General features: G+C 33.3%; 1 protein-coding gene across 2 annotated transcripts in view; it reads left to right on the top strand.

Moving 5' to 3' along the window:
- The window catches only part of LOC143044714 (integrator complex subunit 10-like), a 195,991-nt gene that overhangs the window by 38,287 nt on the left and 138,002 nt on the right, over nucleotides 1-19,702 (top strand). For both annotated transcript variants that reach the window (XM_076216801.1, XM_076216800.1), the window contains exon 4: nucleotides 13,611-13,750. In XM_076216801.1, coding sequence (XP_076072916.1) covers nucleotides 13,611-13,750 — 140 coding nt within the window. The remainder of the gene's footprint in view (nucleotides 1-13,610; nucleotides 13,751-19,702) is intronic.

Raw genomic sequence — 19,702 nt, 5'->3', positions numbered from 1 at the left:
CCGCAATAAATGCTTTTCTAGCTTCATGTAAGCCAACTAAGTGCTTTCCCATAACATTACTAATTGTTGTACCTTCTAATGCAGGAGGCTTGTTAACTATAGATGATGGCATGTTTGGGTTCCTTCCAAAAACTATTTGATATGGACTGTAGCCATAGACATTCAACAAACTGTTCTAAGCATGAACTGCCCAACTGACGGAAGTCTCCTATGAAAGGTTAGAGCTCTCTCTCATTTTATTGATTGTTTCTGTAAGCGTTGCGTTGTGTCTTTCCACTACACCATTGGACCACGGACTATATTCTGCTGTTGTTTTAACTGACATGTTCAAGTTTTCTGCCATGTCTCTAAATATCTGTGAATTAAATTCACCTCCATTATCTGTGTAAACACCAACTTCAGGTGCACCATAAATGCCAACCCATATCTGCATGAACTTATCTACAATGACTTTAGAGTCCTTTCTTCTGATTATTGCAGCTGCACTCAATCTGCTAAATAAGTCAATAACATGTAGATAATAAAAGTTATGGTCAATTTCATGAAGGTCCATTGCCACAATTTGATTGAAATCATTTGCATGTGAAAAGGCAACCACTGGTTTAGCTTTTGGGTGCTTGAACTTATGGCAAATTAAACACTTTGTGCAGATATCTTTAAGAATGGTCTTTGTTTCAGAATCAACAGAACCAGCACTTTGCAAAAGGGATAAAAGTTTATCTAATGATGCATGTCCAAACTGCTTGTGCAACTTTAAAAGAATGTCCTTTTTCTTCTTAAAAGATAATTTTGTATCAATGACCAAAACCTCCTCACTCTCATTTTTATTTCTGTTCGTGCATTGCTTGTCTTTAATGTTGATACAGTAATGACCACTTGAAGTTAGGTTTACATCCACTAACTGTCCAAACATGGTAACCTTGTCATTGCTGAAATCTAGGATAGTGCTTGCTCTTTTCAGAGAGGTTTTACTTAACAATAACGGTATTTCACAATCCACCACTTCTGTTTCAATTGAGCACTTAACTGACCCAATTAGTGCTGGAATTTTCACTTTCTGATATGAATATACTGTTTGTCCATCACCAAATTTGAATGGTACATGACTTTCATTACAAGTAAGTTGATCAAGTCCTGGATCAAGTGATTCTACAAATTCGTATAACCATTTAGAACCACACACTGTCTTGGAACATGCAGTATCAATAACTGCAGCATTGTAGGCTTCTGCGACAAACACTGTTAGAAGCTTAAATTCTTGTGCTGAGGTAAATAATGTTATATTTACAATTTCATTTAACTCATCACTCTCATGTTCTGTTAAATTCACATCGAGCTGCTTGTGAGGACAATCCTTAACCCAATGAAATTTGGAATCACATATTTTACATCTTGAGACATTTCCATTGAAGACTGGATTCATTTTAGTCTTAAGTCTACTAGAGTTAGTTGATCTATCAGCTCGATTACGAGGAAAATTTCTTCTTGAACTTCGACCTTTCTGATAATACCCATCACTGACAAAAGCTGATTCTTCTTTAACAGTTACAACAGAGTCTTATTCTCCAGGATAATTTTGAGATTTTGATGCAAATATCCTATTCAAAGCAGATTTCATTGTGTCAAATTTAAGGTCAGAACATGCAGTTAATGCCAGCTGACGATTACTTTGACTTAACCCAGCATTGTCAAGAAGTTTAAAAGCTAGAATTGCATCTGGGAGTACCATTTCATATTTCTTGCATTTATTGTATCTCTGCTCAAACTCAATGATATAATCAGACATGCTTACATCATCTACTCTGTGGAACTTATCAAATACAGTATATGCAGCATAAGCCTGATCTATTTTATCCTTCTCAAAAAGCTTGTCCAACTCAGTTATCAGCTTATCTACTCCTTCATCAACATTTAAATCACTGGGATCTACTTCTAGGGCTACTTCCCTTGGTTTTCCTTGTAGCGACAAAGCTAAAGCCAAACCTCTCTTCTTCTTGTCGAGATCTGTCACGAGTTGCCACATTTTAACTTCATTTTTCCATTGTTGATAACTTTTATCTTTGGTCAAACCTGGTGGGTTCTTGTAACTAGGTGCTGTTGCCATCTTTATAAGCTCTGCTACCACTGATGATTGGCTATTTATGGCTTCAATATAATTCTATTGTCTATTCTAATGTCTTTACTAAACTATAAACTAAACCCACCAAGTAACATGTACCTGAAAATAATATAAACAAAATAATAGAAAACACAGTAGTTAACAATTTGCTTAACTACCCCTACCTCAAATGAAAGGTTACCACAGATTTCAATGTAAACAATATGCACGTGTTTATTTACTGGTAACATTCCCAAGTTCTGTCTCTGCGATATTGAACACAGAGAGCATAACTGGGAACCAGTATGTAAACAAAATTAATGTTCTATGAATATTCAATTACTCCCCAAAAGAGGCGTGTTTTGAGAAACAGCTGTATTTACAAAGTGCAACCTATAAAGATGAACTTGTCCGCAGCGATTCTCTAAAACCGCTTGTCAAATTTACTTAGGATTTCATCAAATGTTAGACTAATATGTCTAGGGGAGCCATCAGTCTTTCATTTGTGCATTGGGATCTATTATGGGGTATTTTGAGAGGCATAAAGAAGGGAGGGGTTTAATAAAGAACCCTATGGGATTTTATTTTTTTTAAATTTTCAAATGACTAACTTGAAAACTGTAAGTGATAGACACACCCAGTCTTCAGAAATGATCACAGGACAATAAAACAAATCATATGAAATATATGGTGAGTCCCTGGTGAGTCCCTGGGGGGTCACTCCTACGGTAACATAGAAAATGATAGTGGGAGTGGGGCATTCGTGTACTGGGGGCACATTTTTTTTAATCATATTTTATCTTAATTGTAAGCGCGCTGATGACTTATGCTTTATCTAATAACCATCCGATAATAAGAAGATAAAACGCACAGACGTGCAATTGTACACTTTCATGAGATAAATTTTCTATGTAAAATGTATATATTCGAATTATTTTTGTAGACAACACAAAAAGTTATAAATTTATTTTTAATTAATGCATTTTCGGACAAATAAGGTGAACAAATTAAAGTACAATAATCTGTAAAGACAATATGTTGGTGTACTCTTATTGACCTTTTACTATCTCTGCTATGACTAGGTTTATACGATGTGTGTATTCAGGGTTCTGTGGCAATACTGGTAGATGGCGTGTTGAAAGGTAAATTGTTATTTGCACTTCAGTATTTAACCACGCCTCTAGGGCACACCTTGCCAGGTGTGACTGTCTATTCGGATCGGTGGATTATAAAACAAGGGAGCATTTAATACACACATTTAAAATACATATTTAAGTTGGTGACAAATAAAAATAGATCGCCGTGGAATTATTTAATTATATTTGGTGCTATTATTTATTTGAATTCAAATAAGATAATTTACTAAGAAATAAACAATTTTCGGTTAAAGACAGGAAACTTAATTCATGTGTCAGAATGAAATGATATACACCGCTTGTCCTTGATTTATGTCTCATAAAAAGGGGAACTTAGAAATTAGAAATAGCTTAACCAAAGCATTTTGATTGTCTTTATTAGGCAAAAAAGTGTACGAGTTAGACTTTTGAAAGCCATGTATTAATTAATATCTGAAACTATCTAAAGACAACTCTACGGTACCGAAGCGGAATATAATATGTACGAATACTTTTGTTTTCAAATCTTTGCACATTTATGATTAATTATTGTTATCTATTGTTCATTTTATTACTTAATTAGTACCTATAATATGTCTACGGCTTGGCATTAAATCTCTGTGTGGTAGGAAGGGATTATTACATATAGATTATATTATTTGGATGAGGATTTGAGCTAGCCTATAAAAACACATTAATTAGTTAACATACATTCGAGACCAAAGGATATTAACTTTGATGATTCAATTAACTTTTACTTAAAAACGAAAGACAACAAATTTAATGTCATCTTTCCCTATTTTTGAATGTAATTATAAGTCTGTTCAACTGAATAATGGGCAAGAATACCCCTAAAGCGGACAAGCAGTTTATTCTTTAAATTTCTGTCATTGAATATCAAGAAAGATAATAAATCCCGAAATTGATTTGAAACTATAATACTCAATAGTTTTGCTAGAAAATATTCACATCCCTTGGGGAATATTAGTGTACCTCCAGTTGCATATATATATTACATAAATGTCGGAACAATTGTGATGATGACGAATTTCTTCCTTTATTTGAGAACAATCTAATTGATATATAAATCTGTGATTTTACTATGTTCATAACTTTGATGAACCAAAGCAAGTTATGTATCGACCTGTATTTAAATCAAATTGGTTCTCTTCTTCTTCTTCTTCTTTTGGTATACAAAGGCCTATCGAATTCGTTGATTACATACCGTTGGCATACATGGACTAGTCTATTTACAAAACTGAGTTAAGTATTGACAAGTATATTATATCACTTTCGGAAACACAAGACAGAGAAGTATATTATACACCTGATAGTTCAAAATGGAAAGTTATAAGTTATCGGCCGTGTACACTGACCAATACCTACAGAAGTGAAACGATGCATGAACTTGCAAGCCCGACAGGAAATCGCTTGAATACCTGGTCGTGTCACCTCACACTCCTCACAATACCTTTTTGAGTAATACCTTTAGCCATGCTGGTGATCAGATGAGGGAAGATCCGAATTTATTTGAATAAAGTTTATTACTTTAAAGAATTATGAACGAATAAGGTTTTCGAAAACAATTTTCACGGAACACTTATTTATGATTTGAACCTTGACTTTTTAACTAATTCCAATAATAACAGTTTAAAAATAACAGACTATGGTTATTTAAAAACAAGAATGTGTCCTCAGTACACGAATGCCCCACTCGCACTATCATTTTCTATGTTCAGTGGACCGTAAAATTCGGGTAAAATCTCTAATTTGGCATTAAAATTAAAAAGATCATATCATAGGGAACATGTGTACCAAGTTTGAAGTCAATTGGACTTCAACTTCATCAAAAACTACCTTGACCAAAAACTTTAACCTGAAGCGGGACAGACGGACGAACAGACAGACAGACGAACGGACGAACAGACAGACAGACAGACGGACGGACGAACGGACGAATGGACGCACAGACCAGAAAATATAATGCCCCTCTACTATCGTAGGTGGGACATAAAAAATAAGAACATTGTCCGTATCAAGTTAGTTTATACTATAATAGTCAGATAAAATAACCGTACGATTGACAAGATATCGACACGCAATTACGACTACATCGGTTACTGTAGTTTTGGTCCTTTGTGGTTTATAGACATATCAGGATTTTTAATCGGAGAAGATGACAAAATGGCGGAATACAGAGAATTGATACTCAAAATTTAAAATCGATGGTGATCTCTTATCTAGCGGAATAAAACTTTAATATCTATAAATTTGAGCATTTTTATACAGAATGGACATAATATCAATTTTTGATTTTTTTGCGAAGTTTCCTTTTAATGAACATTGATTGAAATGTTTCAAATAAAAAAATAAAAATTAAAAAAAAAACAACATTGATTGTAATGAGAGTGGCGTTTTACGTTTCTGCAATTTGGCGCTACGTTTCCGCATTTTTTGATGGCCTTGCAACAAAGTTGTTGGTGCCATATAGTTGTACCCTTGTCCAAAATTCCGTCATTCCGTCATTCCGCAACAAACCATTATACAGAGTTTTTTTCTAAACGCCTTCAGATATTGGGCTGATTTTTGGTATGTGAGTTAACCATGATGAGTTACAGATCAAGTTTCAGTTTTACTGTGCTCCACTAATTTTTGCCGAAATTACGGGCTTTGGACTTTGAGAAATTTTTGAAAATCACAGTTATACAGACTTTTTTTTCTGAACGCCTTCAGATATTGGGCTGATTTTTAGTATGTGAGTTAACCATGATGAGTTACAGGTCAAGTATAAGCTTCGTTCTGCTCCTCTAATTTTTGACAAAATAATGGACTTTGGACTTTGAGAAATTGTTGAAACACAGTTATACAGACTTTTTTCTAATAAACGCCTTCAGATATTGATTTTTGGTATGATGAGTTACAGGTCAAGTTTAAGTTTGTTCTGCTCCACTAATTTTTGATGAAATTACGGGCTTTATTCTTAACCTATGCCTCTTCCGTTTACCAGGTAAACCTGGGGCGTTTTTTTTTTGTTCTTCGGTAGTGTTTGGTGTTTAACGCTACTTAAGATACTATTAGGTTATTCTGGCATTAATATTCGTCTTAATAAATGTCTATAAAGCCTATTTAGTCGTTTCTAATTGTAAATTGATTGATTGTTTGTTTGTTGCTATTTTTTTAATGCCCAGTGACAAATATTTCACTTAAATCAGTGTGAAGTGGATTTAGGCAACATTTAGGCCTTCAACACTGACAAAACCTATACTGCAATGTCGTCTTGAAAAGGCCCGACATGCAAAGTGTGAAACAATTCAAACGAAAATTATACATAAAAAACATTTTACAAAATATCAAATATGAGTAGAGACATTAACTATGAACAACCACTAAACTACTAGAGACCAAATCACACAGAAATTAACAGCTATGGGGCACCGTTCGGCTTTCACAAATAAGCAAAACCCATACCACATAGTCAGCTATAAAAGACACAAAAATCACAAATGTAAACATGGTAAAACAATATTATAAAATACAAATCAAGAAAAAATACTATAATAAAATTAAAAACCAATTGTTCAGAGAACAATTGAAAGTCTTTCCACATCAAAGAAATTTTGATAAGATAGTTTCTTCATACTGATGCGATAAATAATGGTTTAATTATAGTAATGAGTGATATAAGGGAGATAATATGCTACTTCCGGTGAAATAAATATCACTTCCAGGCTCATATGATAGCTTCTTTCACACTGATTCTAAAAATATATAGTTTCTATATACTTTTGTATGTAGAATGGGAGATAATTGGCCACTTCCAGTTTGTTGGAAGTCATTTTTAGTCTTCAGTTATCAGTTTATGTCTCTATATGACAAAATATATGGATTCTGAGTACTTTTCTATGAAAAAATTGCAAAATGGCTACTTCAGGTTTTCTCAAGGTCACTTTCGGTAGTCATTTTTCAAGATCATTTGTCACCTTACCTTTTGTACAAGGTCAAATGCCTTTATAATGAACTTAGTTAAAGTTATAATCAAATAACCTCATATCAAGACATTTCAGGGGCACCAACTCCTATAAGATGCCAGTAAATTGTATCAGACTAAACGTAGCATTTATTTATTACAACAAAGCAGACATTTTGCACTTGTTCTTTTTTATGTATCTTTCAAAGTGTCAGAGAAAATGCAAAAACAAGCAAAAGTCACAATTGAGAACTTGACCTTGACCTTTGACCTTGACATCATTTTCTAAGTTAGGATCTAGGGACCTCAAATAAAAACATTCCAGGGTTATACGGTTAACTGTTTATGAGTTAAAAAAACATACCGACAAAAATTATTTTGTAAAGGTAGATAACTCCTAAAAGATTTCATCAAATCGCTTCGATCCAAATTAGCCAAAAATTCCTGAGGATGTAACGAACAGTTTGTAAAAGGAATTTTGTCACTATCTTTTTTATTACGAAGGAGATGCACACAGATGAGAAACAGTGAATAGGGAGATCACTCTTACAAAGAAAATGGTTCGCCTTAGCAGGGTGAAATTTAAAAGTCCATAAACTATACGATCCCATATGAGAAATATTTAAGCGACATATTGCGAAACAACCATTTATCGCAAGAACAAAATTTGGCGGAAAAAAAATAAAATAATTAAAAACCAATTGTTCAGTGAACCATTGATGGTCTTTCCACCAGTAAGGATCTTTTTTATTTGAAAATATTAAAATTCTGTTTTAAGTGTCAATTTAAGTGTCAAATGACAGCTTATTGAACGCTGATTCCAAAAATATATGGTTTCTATACAAAAAGATATAAATAAGGGAGATCATTTTTTACTTCCGGTTTAAAAGATGTTACTTCTGGTATTTTTTGATAGTTTACTTGACTCCGATTCCAAAAATAGATGGTTCTGTATACTTTTACATAAAATTAGTACAAAAAATGTCTACTTCCGGTTACAAAAGGTCACTTCCGGTTGGCTTTTTCAAGGTCACATTGCTTGCAACCTTTTGCAAAAAGTCCCATATAGCTTTATCATGTATACATAAGAGGAAAGAGCAAAGGTCAAAATCTAGAACGTTACATTTACCTATGACCTTGAGCTCAATTTCAAGGTAATCTACTAAGGACCGCAAATCAAAAGACTCTAGGCCTCTACTTTATATTGTTAATGAATTATATTACCATACAACTAATATTAGATATCAAAGGGGGGAAAACTTGCATTAAATGTTACATACCTTTTTAAGTAAAATTTACGTGTTATGACATGTCGCAACTAACAATTGTCTGAAAATATTTTGTCGATATCTTGTATGATTTCTGAAAATATTTAAAGAGATAACAAGCCAAAATAAATTTGGACATGACTTGAACATCAAATTAAAAGACCCTAGGCCTCTATCACTTATGGTTTTCCAGTTACAAATTTATTTCATTTATTTCAATACAAAAGGGGAAATAACTCTCATATGGAGTCTTCCTAAAACTTCGGTCAAAATAAAACTTAACATCCTGAGGATATAAAGAGCAATTTTGAAAAATAAATTTGTCGCTTTCTTTTAAGGTTGTGGAGGAGATTTGATAACAAGATAAACAGTGTTTGGGGAGATAACTCTTACAAAGAAAAGTGTTCGGTTAAACAGGGTCAGTTTCAAAAGCGTATAGACTGTATGATATCATATACAAAAAACTAAGCGACATCTACTGAAACATTTTTACACCGCAAGAAAAAAATTAGGCGGAAAAAAAAAAAAAAAAAAATAATCAGAAGAAATCCTATAGGTCTTTCCACGGAAAGGTGGAGAGACCTAATAATCAGAAGAAAAACAATAAGTCTTTCCACAGAAAAGTGGAAAGACTTAATAATTAAAAACCAAGTCTTTCCACATGAAAGAAATTTTGATAAGAAGATACTTTCTTCATACTGATGCGATAAATAATGGTTAAATTATTTTTGAGTGATATAAGGGAGATAATATAATGCTTCTAGTGAAATTAATGTCACTTCTGGTCTCATATGATAGCTTCTTTCACACTGATTCCAAAAATATATAGTTTCTATATACTTTTGTATGTAGAATGGGAGATAATTCGCCACTTCCTGTTTGTTGGAAAACATTTTTAGTCTTCAGTTATCAGTTTATGTATCTATATGACATAATATATGGATTCTGAGTACTTTTATATGAAAAAATAGCAAAATGGCTACTTCTGGTTTTCTCAAGGTCATATCCGGTAGTCATTTTTCAAGGTCATTTGTCACCTTACCTTTTGTATAAGGTCAAATCCCTTTATAATGAACTTAGTTGAAGTTATAATCAAATAACCTCATATCAAGACATTTCAGGGGCACCAACTCCTATAAGATGCCATTTAATTGTATAATACTAAATGTAGCATATCTTCATTACAACTAAGCAAACATTTTGCACTTGTTCTATTATATATATCTTTAAAGATATCGGAGAAAAAGCCAAAACAAGGAAAAGTCTACATTGAGAACTTGACCTTGACCTTTGATCTTGACCTCATTTTCTAAGTTAGTACCTGGTCCGAGAACACAATTATTTCGTAGTGCATTTCTTTTAGAACATAAATGAAAATTAAAAAAATCCCACCTGCGCTTTCTCAAAGAAACTTTTACAGTGTGTTGTACTACTTTTGGGACAAATTATATCAAAATTATAGAAAACTTCATCGGCTCTAACTCAAAATATGGACAATTTTATGTTTAGGGCGTCTTGAAATCTTTTGACAGCTTCCAAAGTGCTAATTTTCAACCTTTTTCAGCTGGACCAAATCACTACTTTCCTTTAAAATTCTGGACACAAATTTTTTTACAGTGTAATTTCACCCCCGTACTTTCAATTTGAGGCATTAAACATGGAGAAATAAATTTGGAAGGGGTATAAAAATTAATGGCAAGTAACCCACTGTCAACACTAGGGACTATATTCGTGAACAACGAAAATCAAGGGACGACAATTGTGGTCTCGGACCACCTAGGGGTCTCAAATAAAAACAATCCAGGGTTATACGGTTAATGGTTTATGAGTTAAAAAAACATACCGACAAATTTATTTGGTAAAGGTAGATAACTCCTATAAAATTTCATCGAATCGCTTCGATCCAAATTAGCTAAAAATTCCTGAGGATGTAACGAACAATTTGTGAAAAGAATTTTGTTGATATCTTTTTTTGTTACGAAGGAGATGCTTTCTGATGATAAACAGTGAATAGGGTATAACTCTTACAAAGAAAATGGTTCGGCTTAACAGGGTGAAATTTAAAAGCGCATAAACTACAATACAATAGGTGAAATATTTAAGCGACATATTGCGAAACAAACATTTATCGCAAGAACAAAATTTGGCAGAAGAAAAAAAAAAAAAAAGAAGAAAATAATAATAATCAGAAGAAAAACAATAAGTCTTTCCACAGAAAAGTGGAAAGACTTAATAATAATAATTAAAAAACAATTGTTCAGAGATTGTAGGTGTTTCCACCAAAAAAATGTATTTTAATATGAAAGTTGTGAAATTAAGTTTAAAATGTCATTTCAATCGTCAAATGATAGCTTATTGTACGCTGATTCCAAAAATATATGGTTTCTATACAATATTTTTTAAATAAGGGAGATAATTTGTTACTTCCGGTTTGAAAAATGTTACTTCCAATAATATTTGAATATTTAATTGACACTGATTCCAAAAATATCTGGTTCTACAAAAAATAGCTACTTTCGGTTTACACAAGGTCACTTCCGGTATTTTTTTTCAAGGTTAAAAATGGTTTGATACCTTTTGCTAAAAGCCTCATGGCTTTATCATGTATACAAATGAGGTAAAAGCAAAGGCCAAAATCTAGAACGTCAAATTAAGCTATGACCTTGAGATCAATTTCAAAGTCATAAACCAAGGACCTCAAATCAAAAGACCATTGGTCTTAATTATATTTGGTTAATCAGTTATATCACTGTATGCGTATATTTAAATACAAGAGGGGAGAAAACTCACTTTTACGTTCAATGTAACCTTGCAATCAAAATTTATGTGTTACGACATGTCGCAACTAACAATTTAGAAAAAAATATTTGTCGATATCTAATACGGCTTCTTGAAATGAGTGGAAATAAACCAAATTAAAAAAATAAGAATATGACCTTGACCTTTGACCTTGACCTAATTTTCATTTTTTGGGACCAAGGACCTCAAATCAAAAGATCCTAGGTCTCTAGCACTTATGGTTTACAAGATAGAAATGCATATCACTTATATCAAATGCATAAGGGGAATTAACTCTCATATGGAGCGTTCATATCGCTTCGGTCAAAATAGGACAAATCATGCGAAGGTTATAATGAGCAATTTTGTAAAATAAATTTGTCGTAATCTTTTACGGTTGTGAAGGAGTAGTGGACACAAGGAAAACAGTGTTTGGGGAGATAACTCCTACAAAGAAAAGTATTCGGTTACGCAGGGTAAATTTCAAAAGTGCATAAACTGTTCGATATCATATACCAAATATCTAAGCAACATATTGCAAAACAAATATTGAACGCAATGAGGAAAATGAGGAAAAGTAATATCTATTTATTTCGGAAAAGTAATGCACGAAAATGCGGAAACGTAAAACTGGATTTTTGCCAAAATTGCAGAAACGTAAAAGCCCAATGAGAGGGGATTACACACAATATTGTTCATTAAATTGCTGGAAGGAACTGTTCTTTCTTCTCTGTATTGTGTTGCACATTTGTCTTTACTAAATATATATTTATATATGTTAATATTGGTTGCAATTTGATAGTGTCAATAAAAACATAAATAACTGTTAGTTTCAACAACATTTATTATCATGGTGAACCAAAGTGAGCATCTATAATACTTAAATTACAAGGTCCAATTTGTCAGCCGTCATCACGTAAAAACAACGAATCAAAGAATTCAACTTTATATATAACTAATATAGTACAAAGGTGTAGATTAAAAATTACACCACTCCAGACCCTTTTTTTTTCCACGTAATTAATATTGCCAATAATTAAGAAGTTCTGGGTCGAGTCCGATACCGATACCAATAGTATATTCACCTGTTACCTATTACCATATCTGTATGTTCCGCATATGACAGGCGCACCACCAAACGGTGTATTCAGGATTAATATGTTATATACACGGGTCATAATCACAGGGTTGACACTACTAAATTGTCAAATTCTTACCTATTGTAGTATTTTAATCAGTAAGACTTTCTAAGATAACAATACGAATACTAAAAATCTGTGACTAAAAATAAGGCGTATAGGTACAGTGTTCAATTATTTAGCGGGCATGGCGTAAAACAGCGAATCAAAGAATTCAACTTTATTTATAACTATTAAAGGACAATGCTGTTGATTAAAAAATACTCCATTCCAGGACCTTTTGCTTTCTAAATAATTAATATTACCAATAATTGATAAGTTCCGGTTCGACGGGTTCAAACAGAAAGATTTGATAGCAGAGAAAACTTTGTATCTTATAATCGGCATGACTTTATCAGATGAAAATACTAATACTAAAATAAGGCTTGCGCATAGTTATATACTTTAATTCAGTCACGAACCCGCGATATCATGGGTGTGTTCTAGTATAAATAACTTAAACATAGTTTATAAGTCAGAATAAATTTCTGTTCATGGTTTTAGTAAGTATTATTCAACCAGGTAAGTCATCGCTAAAATGGGCTATAGAAAATACAGGTGAACATATTAATCCTGCGCTAAACTGCGCTCTAATGTCTACGCTAAAATGACCCATAGTAGTTTAAAGTGTGGCTGTTTAAGGCCCAAGGTCAAGTCTGATTGGTTATTATAACAACAAAAATACAGTCAGTACTGATTCGAGAGTACTCACAGTTAATGACAGCTAGTTCAAAGCCACTAACAACTAATAAAAAAAATCATACATCTAAGACTAAATTATCAATTTATAAGCCTGTTTAATACATTACAACTACTTTGATATTGCCGTATTATAACTATGTAAAGGAGTAAGAATAACTATAATTCTTCAAATTCATCATGTATAGGAAGGAGTTCAATATACCATTGCAGGAGTGTCAAAATACCATGCATAGGTAAAAATTTTCAAACATCTTTATAAGCATGTTTAATACATAACAAGTACTTATTTGAGTATTTCCTCCATGAAAAGGAGTTAAAAGCACTATAGTTATTGAAATTGAATGTGGCAGGGTTGAACATGTTTGTGAGCCTTCAAATAGTATGGATTTTCACATGAAGATTATGAGGGAATACTTTACTGCAATCAAATATGTATTCTTTTCTGTGTCAGTAGCTAATTTTTTATTAAGATTTTGATAACACAATGTATGCCTATTTTTTTAGAGATTTTTGCAGCACTGACGACACCAACACAATGCCAGATGTTGATCAGTCTCTCTAATAAGATGACAGATATATTAGAACAGTGTAGACTTCTATTGCTGGCCATGAGAAAGTTCAATACCCTGGTCAATGAACATGGGGTAAGTTGGTGGATTTGATTATCTTTTTATTAAGCCTATAGCTAGATAATCTTGCAGAACAGTGAAACAATTGTTGGTTTGATGATAAAAGCACCAAATTTGGCAGGGTAAAAGTTCTGGGTGTATCAAAATTTCAAAATGGTGGCTTTTTCCAAGATAGCCACCTTAAAATATAAGCCATGACATTAAATGGGACATCATAGTTATATTTTAGAATGTGACACAGGTTAAATTTTTTTTTTATTAAAAAATATGATATACGAGAGCATCCAGAAAGATACAACAGAAGATAGTTTGACCATTATAAAATTGATTCTGGATGCCTTCTTTTACCTACCAACATTGTTAACTGTCCTTCTGGTATCTTTCGTCCCTCTTTTGTAACATATGTGACATTTATATATTCATTTAAAAAAGTATACTTTTAAGTAAAGTAAAAGTATGAAATCTTCTTCACTTTGAAGGCAGTGTCAACAATGCTAAGAAACAAAAGTAGAGGTCATTTAAATTGAAACAATTAACCAAATGAAGAAGGGGATTTTTTTTCTATTTCTTTGTAGTAGCATCATTGTGAAACAGATATTCAATGACTCATACATGGTTGCTTAGGGGCCAGCTAAAGAACCCCTGGATGCAGGTTTTTCTCGCTGTATTGAAGTCCTATTGTTGGCCTTCTGCTTTTTTTTCTCTTTGGTCATGTTGTTGTCTCTCTTGACACATTCCCTTTTTAGCTCACCTGGCCCGAAGGGCCAAGTGAGCTTTTCCCATTACTTGGCGTCTGTCGTCCGGTTGTCGTTAACTTTTACAAAAATCTTCTCCTCTGAAACTACTGGGCCAAATTAAACCAAACTTGGCCACAATCATCATTGGGGTATCTAGTTTTAAAAATGTGTGGCGTGACTCGGCCAACCAACCAAGATGGCCGCCATGGCTAAAAATAGAACATAGGGGTAAAATGCAGTTTTTGGCTTATAGCTCAAAAACCAAAGCATTAAGAGCAAATCTGACGGGGGTAAAATTGTTTATCAGGTCAAGATCTATCTGCCCTCAAATTTTCAGATGAATCCGACAACCCGTTATTGGGTTGCTGCCCCTGAACTGGTAATTTTAGGTAATTTTGCTGGTTTTTGGCTATTATCTTGAATATTATTATAGATAGAGATAAACTGTAAACAGCATTAATGTTCAGCAAAGTAAGATTTACAAATAAGTCAACAGGACCAAAATGGTCCATTGACCCCTTTAGGAGTTATTGACCTTTATAGTCAATTTTTAACCATTTTTTCGTAAATCTTAGTAATCTTTTATAAAAATCTTCTTCTCTGAAACTACTGGGCCAAATTAAACTAAACTTGGCCACAGTCATCATTGGGGTAACTTGTTTAAAAAAATGTGTGGCATGACCTGGCCAATCAACCAAAATGGCTGCCACGACTAATAATAGAACATAGGGGTAAAATGCAGTTTTTGGCTTATAACTCAAAAATCAAAGCATTAAGAGAAAATCTGACAGGGTTTAATTGTTTATCAGGTCAAGATCTATCTGCCCTGATGTTTTCGGATGGATCGGATAACCCGTTGTTAGGTTACTGTCCTGAATTGGTAATTTTAAGGAAATTTTGCCGTTTTTTGTTATTATCTTGAATATTATTATAGATAGAGATAAACTGTATACAGCAATAACGTTCAGCAAAATAAGATCTACAAATAATTTTACATGACCAAAATAGTCAATTGACCCCTTAAGGAGTTATTGCCCTTTATAGTTAATTTTTAGCTCACCTGACCTGAAAGGTCAAGTGAGCTTTTCTCATCACTTGGCGTCCGTCGTCCCTAAACTTTTACAAAAATCTTCTCCTCTGAAACTACTTGGCCAAATTCTACCAAACTTGGCCACAATCATCCTTGGGGTATCTAGTTTAAAAAATGTGTGGCGTGACCCGTCAAACCTACCAAGATGGCCGCCATGGCTAAAAATAGAACATAGGGGTAAAATGCAGTTTTTGGCTTATAACTCAACAAGAGGCTGTCACAACGACAGCAAACCGGATTTATTAATATTTATTTGTGTCCTGGCAATATCACAAGAACCATTACTGATGAATGGTGAAAGTGAAAATTGTCAACATCAAATTTGACCTCCATTTTGTCATCAGTATCAACATATAAAAATTTGAAAAGCTTAGATTGAACGGTTCATGAGTAAATGCAACAACGTGAATGGAAACGCCATTTTACAATCTTTCAAGAACCATAACTCCTGAACGGTAAAAGTCAAAATCATCATTATTGAACTTGACCTCTATTTTGCCATCAGTAACAACATATAAAAATTTCAAAAGCTTTGGTTGAATGGTTCATGAGAAAATGCACGGACACGACTGGAAACACCATTTTTCAATCTTTCAAGAACCATAACTCCTGAACGGTAAAAGTCAAAATCGTCTTTATTGAACTTGACCTCTATTTTGTCATAAGTAACAACATATTAAAATTTGGGAAGCTTTGGTAGAACAGTTCATGCGTAAATGCACGGACACAACTGGAAACTCCATTTTTCAATCTTTCAAGAACCATAACTCCTGAACGGTAAAAGTCAAAATCGTCATTATTAAACATGACCTCCATTTTGTCATCAGTAACAACATATTAAAATTTGGGAAGCTTTAGTACAACAGTTCATGCGTAAATGCACAGACACGACTGGAAACTTCATTTTTCAATCTTTCAAGAACCATAACTCCTGAACGGTAAAAGTCAAAATCGCCATTATTGAACTTGACCTTCATTTAGTTGTCAGTAACAACATATTAAAATTTTAAAAGCTTTGATTGAACGGTTCATGAGTTAATGCACGGACAACATTTGATTGCCGCCCGCCCGCCCGCCCGCCCGCCCGCCCGCCCGCCCGCCCGCCGTACATCCCCAAATCAATAACCGACATTTTTGTCACAAAAATCCGGTTAAAAACCAAAGCATTTAGAGCAAATCTGACGGGGTAAAATTGTTGATCAGGTCAAGATCTATCTGCCCTGAAATTTTCAGACGAATCGGACAACCTGTTGTTGGGTTGCTGCCTGTGAAATGGTTATTTTAAGGAAATTTTGCAGTTTTTGGTTATTATCTTGAATACTATTATAGATAGAGATAAACTGTAAACAGCAATAATGTTCAGCAAAGTAAGACCTACAAATAAGTCAAAAGGACCAAAATGGTCAGTCGACCCCTTAAGGAGTTATTGCCCTTTATAGTAAATTTTTAACAACTTTTCGTCATTTTTTGTTACTTTTCTAAAAATCTTCTTCTCTGAAACTACTTTGCCAAATTTAACCAAACTTGGCCACAATTATCATTGTGGTTTACAGTTTATAAAATGTGTCCGATGACCCAGCCTACCAATATTTATATCTTTAAAACCAAAGCATTTAGAGCAAAACTGACATGGGTAAAATTGTTGATCAGGTCAAGATCTATCTGCCTTGATGAATCGGACAACCTATTGTTGGGTTGCCAGGGGTGTGGAAATGCTATGCCCGACTCGCCCGACTCGTACATTTGAACAACCGGACAAGTAATTATTTTTGTCTGGGTTGCCCGTGGACAAGTAAAATAATATAAAAGACAAAGTTCAATTCCAACAGAAATATAGAACTAATTTCAACATGTTCAAATATATAAAGATGTTCAATTTATGTAAAAGAAACCAATGGTTCATGACGATAAATATTACATAATACCGAAAATAGATAGATTAACAAAATAAATAAAAATAAGTATGCGAACCGGAGTATTGCATTGGTTTTGTCCATTGACACGGGATGGTCGATTAGGTTTTATCCATCATGTACCGGAAGTGTCATTTTATATGATTTTGTATCGAGATTCAGATTGATAAATACTTTATAAAACACCGGGCAAGACAAAAAGAGTAATGAGTCGAGTAAAAACCCTAAAACGCAAATGGAGGATAAGGAGTATTAAAAAAAAATACGGAAGCGAGAATTTCAGACATCGTGAATATCAGATTGCACCTGGCTATCTAGGATGGAAATTCGGAAAATAAATATTTTTTTGTCTTTATATTTATAGATCAAAGGTCAACATTATTTGTTGTCAAGAGTGGTAAATGGAAGGGACGGTTTAATTTCCCATCAATACAATTATAAAAAAAAACAAAATAAAAAAACAAGTGTGTTGATCAGTTGAGAGAAACAACAAAAAAGTCAATAGTTTATCCATTATTTAATTTCCATTTCTTCACTCACTGTCCTCTAAACTTGTATATCATTATATGTACCTACTGGCTACAATTTTTATTCCAAAACTGCTTCAAAAATTACCTTTACATGTTATTTCATTGGTTGGTTTGCTGTAAGGTTTTTGTCCCATAGATGTTGACCTACTTTACTAAATTTTTACACATAATAAACAAATGGATTTCACTTGTTTGTGATGCAGTTGTAACAGTACTAAGAATCATATATTAACTACAATGAAATACTTCAATATTTATTGGGACCATCAGGGCAAGTAACTTTTTTTCCGGACAAGTTAACTTTACAGTTTTACTTGCCCAGGGACAAGTGCCCACAGCAAATATTTCCACACCCCTGGTTACTGCCCCTGAATTGATAATTTTAAGGAAATTTTGCAGTTTTTGGTTATTATCTGGAATACTATTATAGATAGAAACTGTAAACAGCAATAATGTTCAGCTATGGTTTTTTTTGGAGTTATTGCCTTTATAGTCAATTTTAACAACTTTTTCATCATTTTTTGTAACTTGTACAAAAATCTTCTTCTCTGAAACTACTCGGCCAAATTTAAACTTACATGGCCACAATCATAATTGTGGTATATAATTTTAAAAATGTGTCCGATGACCCCGCCTACTAAACAAAATGGCCAACATGGCTAAAATTAGAACATAGTGGTAAAATGCAGTTTTTGCTTTACATCTTTAAAACTAAGACATTTAGGGCAAATATTTCAAGATTTAAATGTCCATCAGAATAAGATCTATCCCTATCAAATTATCTTGAATACTATTATAGATAGAGATGAAGTGTAAACAGCAATAATGTTCAGCAAAGTAAGATCTGCAAATAAGTCAACATGACCAAAATTGTCGGAAAACTCCTCAAGGAGTTATTGTCCTTTATAGTCAATATTGAACAACTTTTCGTAATTTTTATACGACCGCAAAATTTAAAACATTTTTCGTCGTATATTGCTATCACGTTGGCGTCGTCGTCTGCGTCGTCGTCGTCGTCCGAATACTTTTAGTTTTAGCACTCTAACTTTAGTAAAAGTGAATGGAAATCTATGAAATTTTAACACAAGGTTTATGACCACAAAAGGAAGGTTGGTATTGATTTTGGGAGTTTTGGTCCCAACATTTTAGGAATTAGGGGCCAAAAAGGGCCCAAATAAGCATTTTCTTGGTTTTCGCACTATAACTTTAGTTTAAGTTAATAGAAATCTATGAAATTTTGACACAAGGTTTATGACCACAAAAGAACGGTTGGGATTGATTTTGGGAGTTTTGGTTTCAACAGTTTAGGAATTAGGGGCCAAAAAAGGGCCCAAATAAGCATTATTCTTGGTTTTCGCACAATAACTTTAGTTTAAGTAAATAGAAATCAATGAAATTTAAACACAATGTTAATGACTACAAAAGGAAGGTTGGTATTGATTTTGGGAGTTTAGGTCCCAACAGTTTAGGAATTAGGGGCCAAAAAGGGACCCAAATAAGCATTTTTCTTGGTTTTCACACCATAACGTTAGTATAAGTAAATAGAAATCTATGAAATTTAAACACAAGGTTTATGACCATAAAAGGAAGGTTGGTATTGATTTTGGGAGTTTTGGTCCCAACAGAATAAGGGGCCCAAAGGGTCCAAAATTAAACTTTGTTTGATTTCATCCAAATTGAATAATTGGGGTTCTTTG

This window comes from Mytilus galloprovincialis, chromosome 9, assembly GCF_965363235.1.
Source record: "Mytilus galloprovincialis chromosome 9, xbMytGall1.hap1.1, whole genome shotgun sequence".
Lineage (NCBI taxonomy): Eukaryota > Metazoa > Mollusca > Bivalvia > Mytilida > Mytilidae > Mytilus > Mytilus galloprovincialis.
This window is presented reverse-complemented; position numbering and strand designations above follow the sequence as displayed.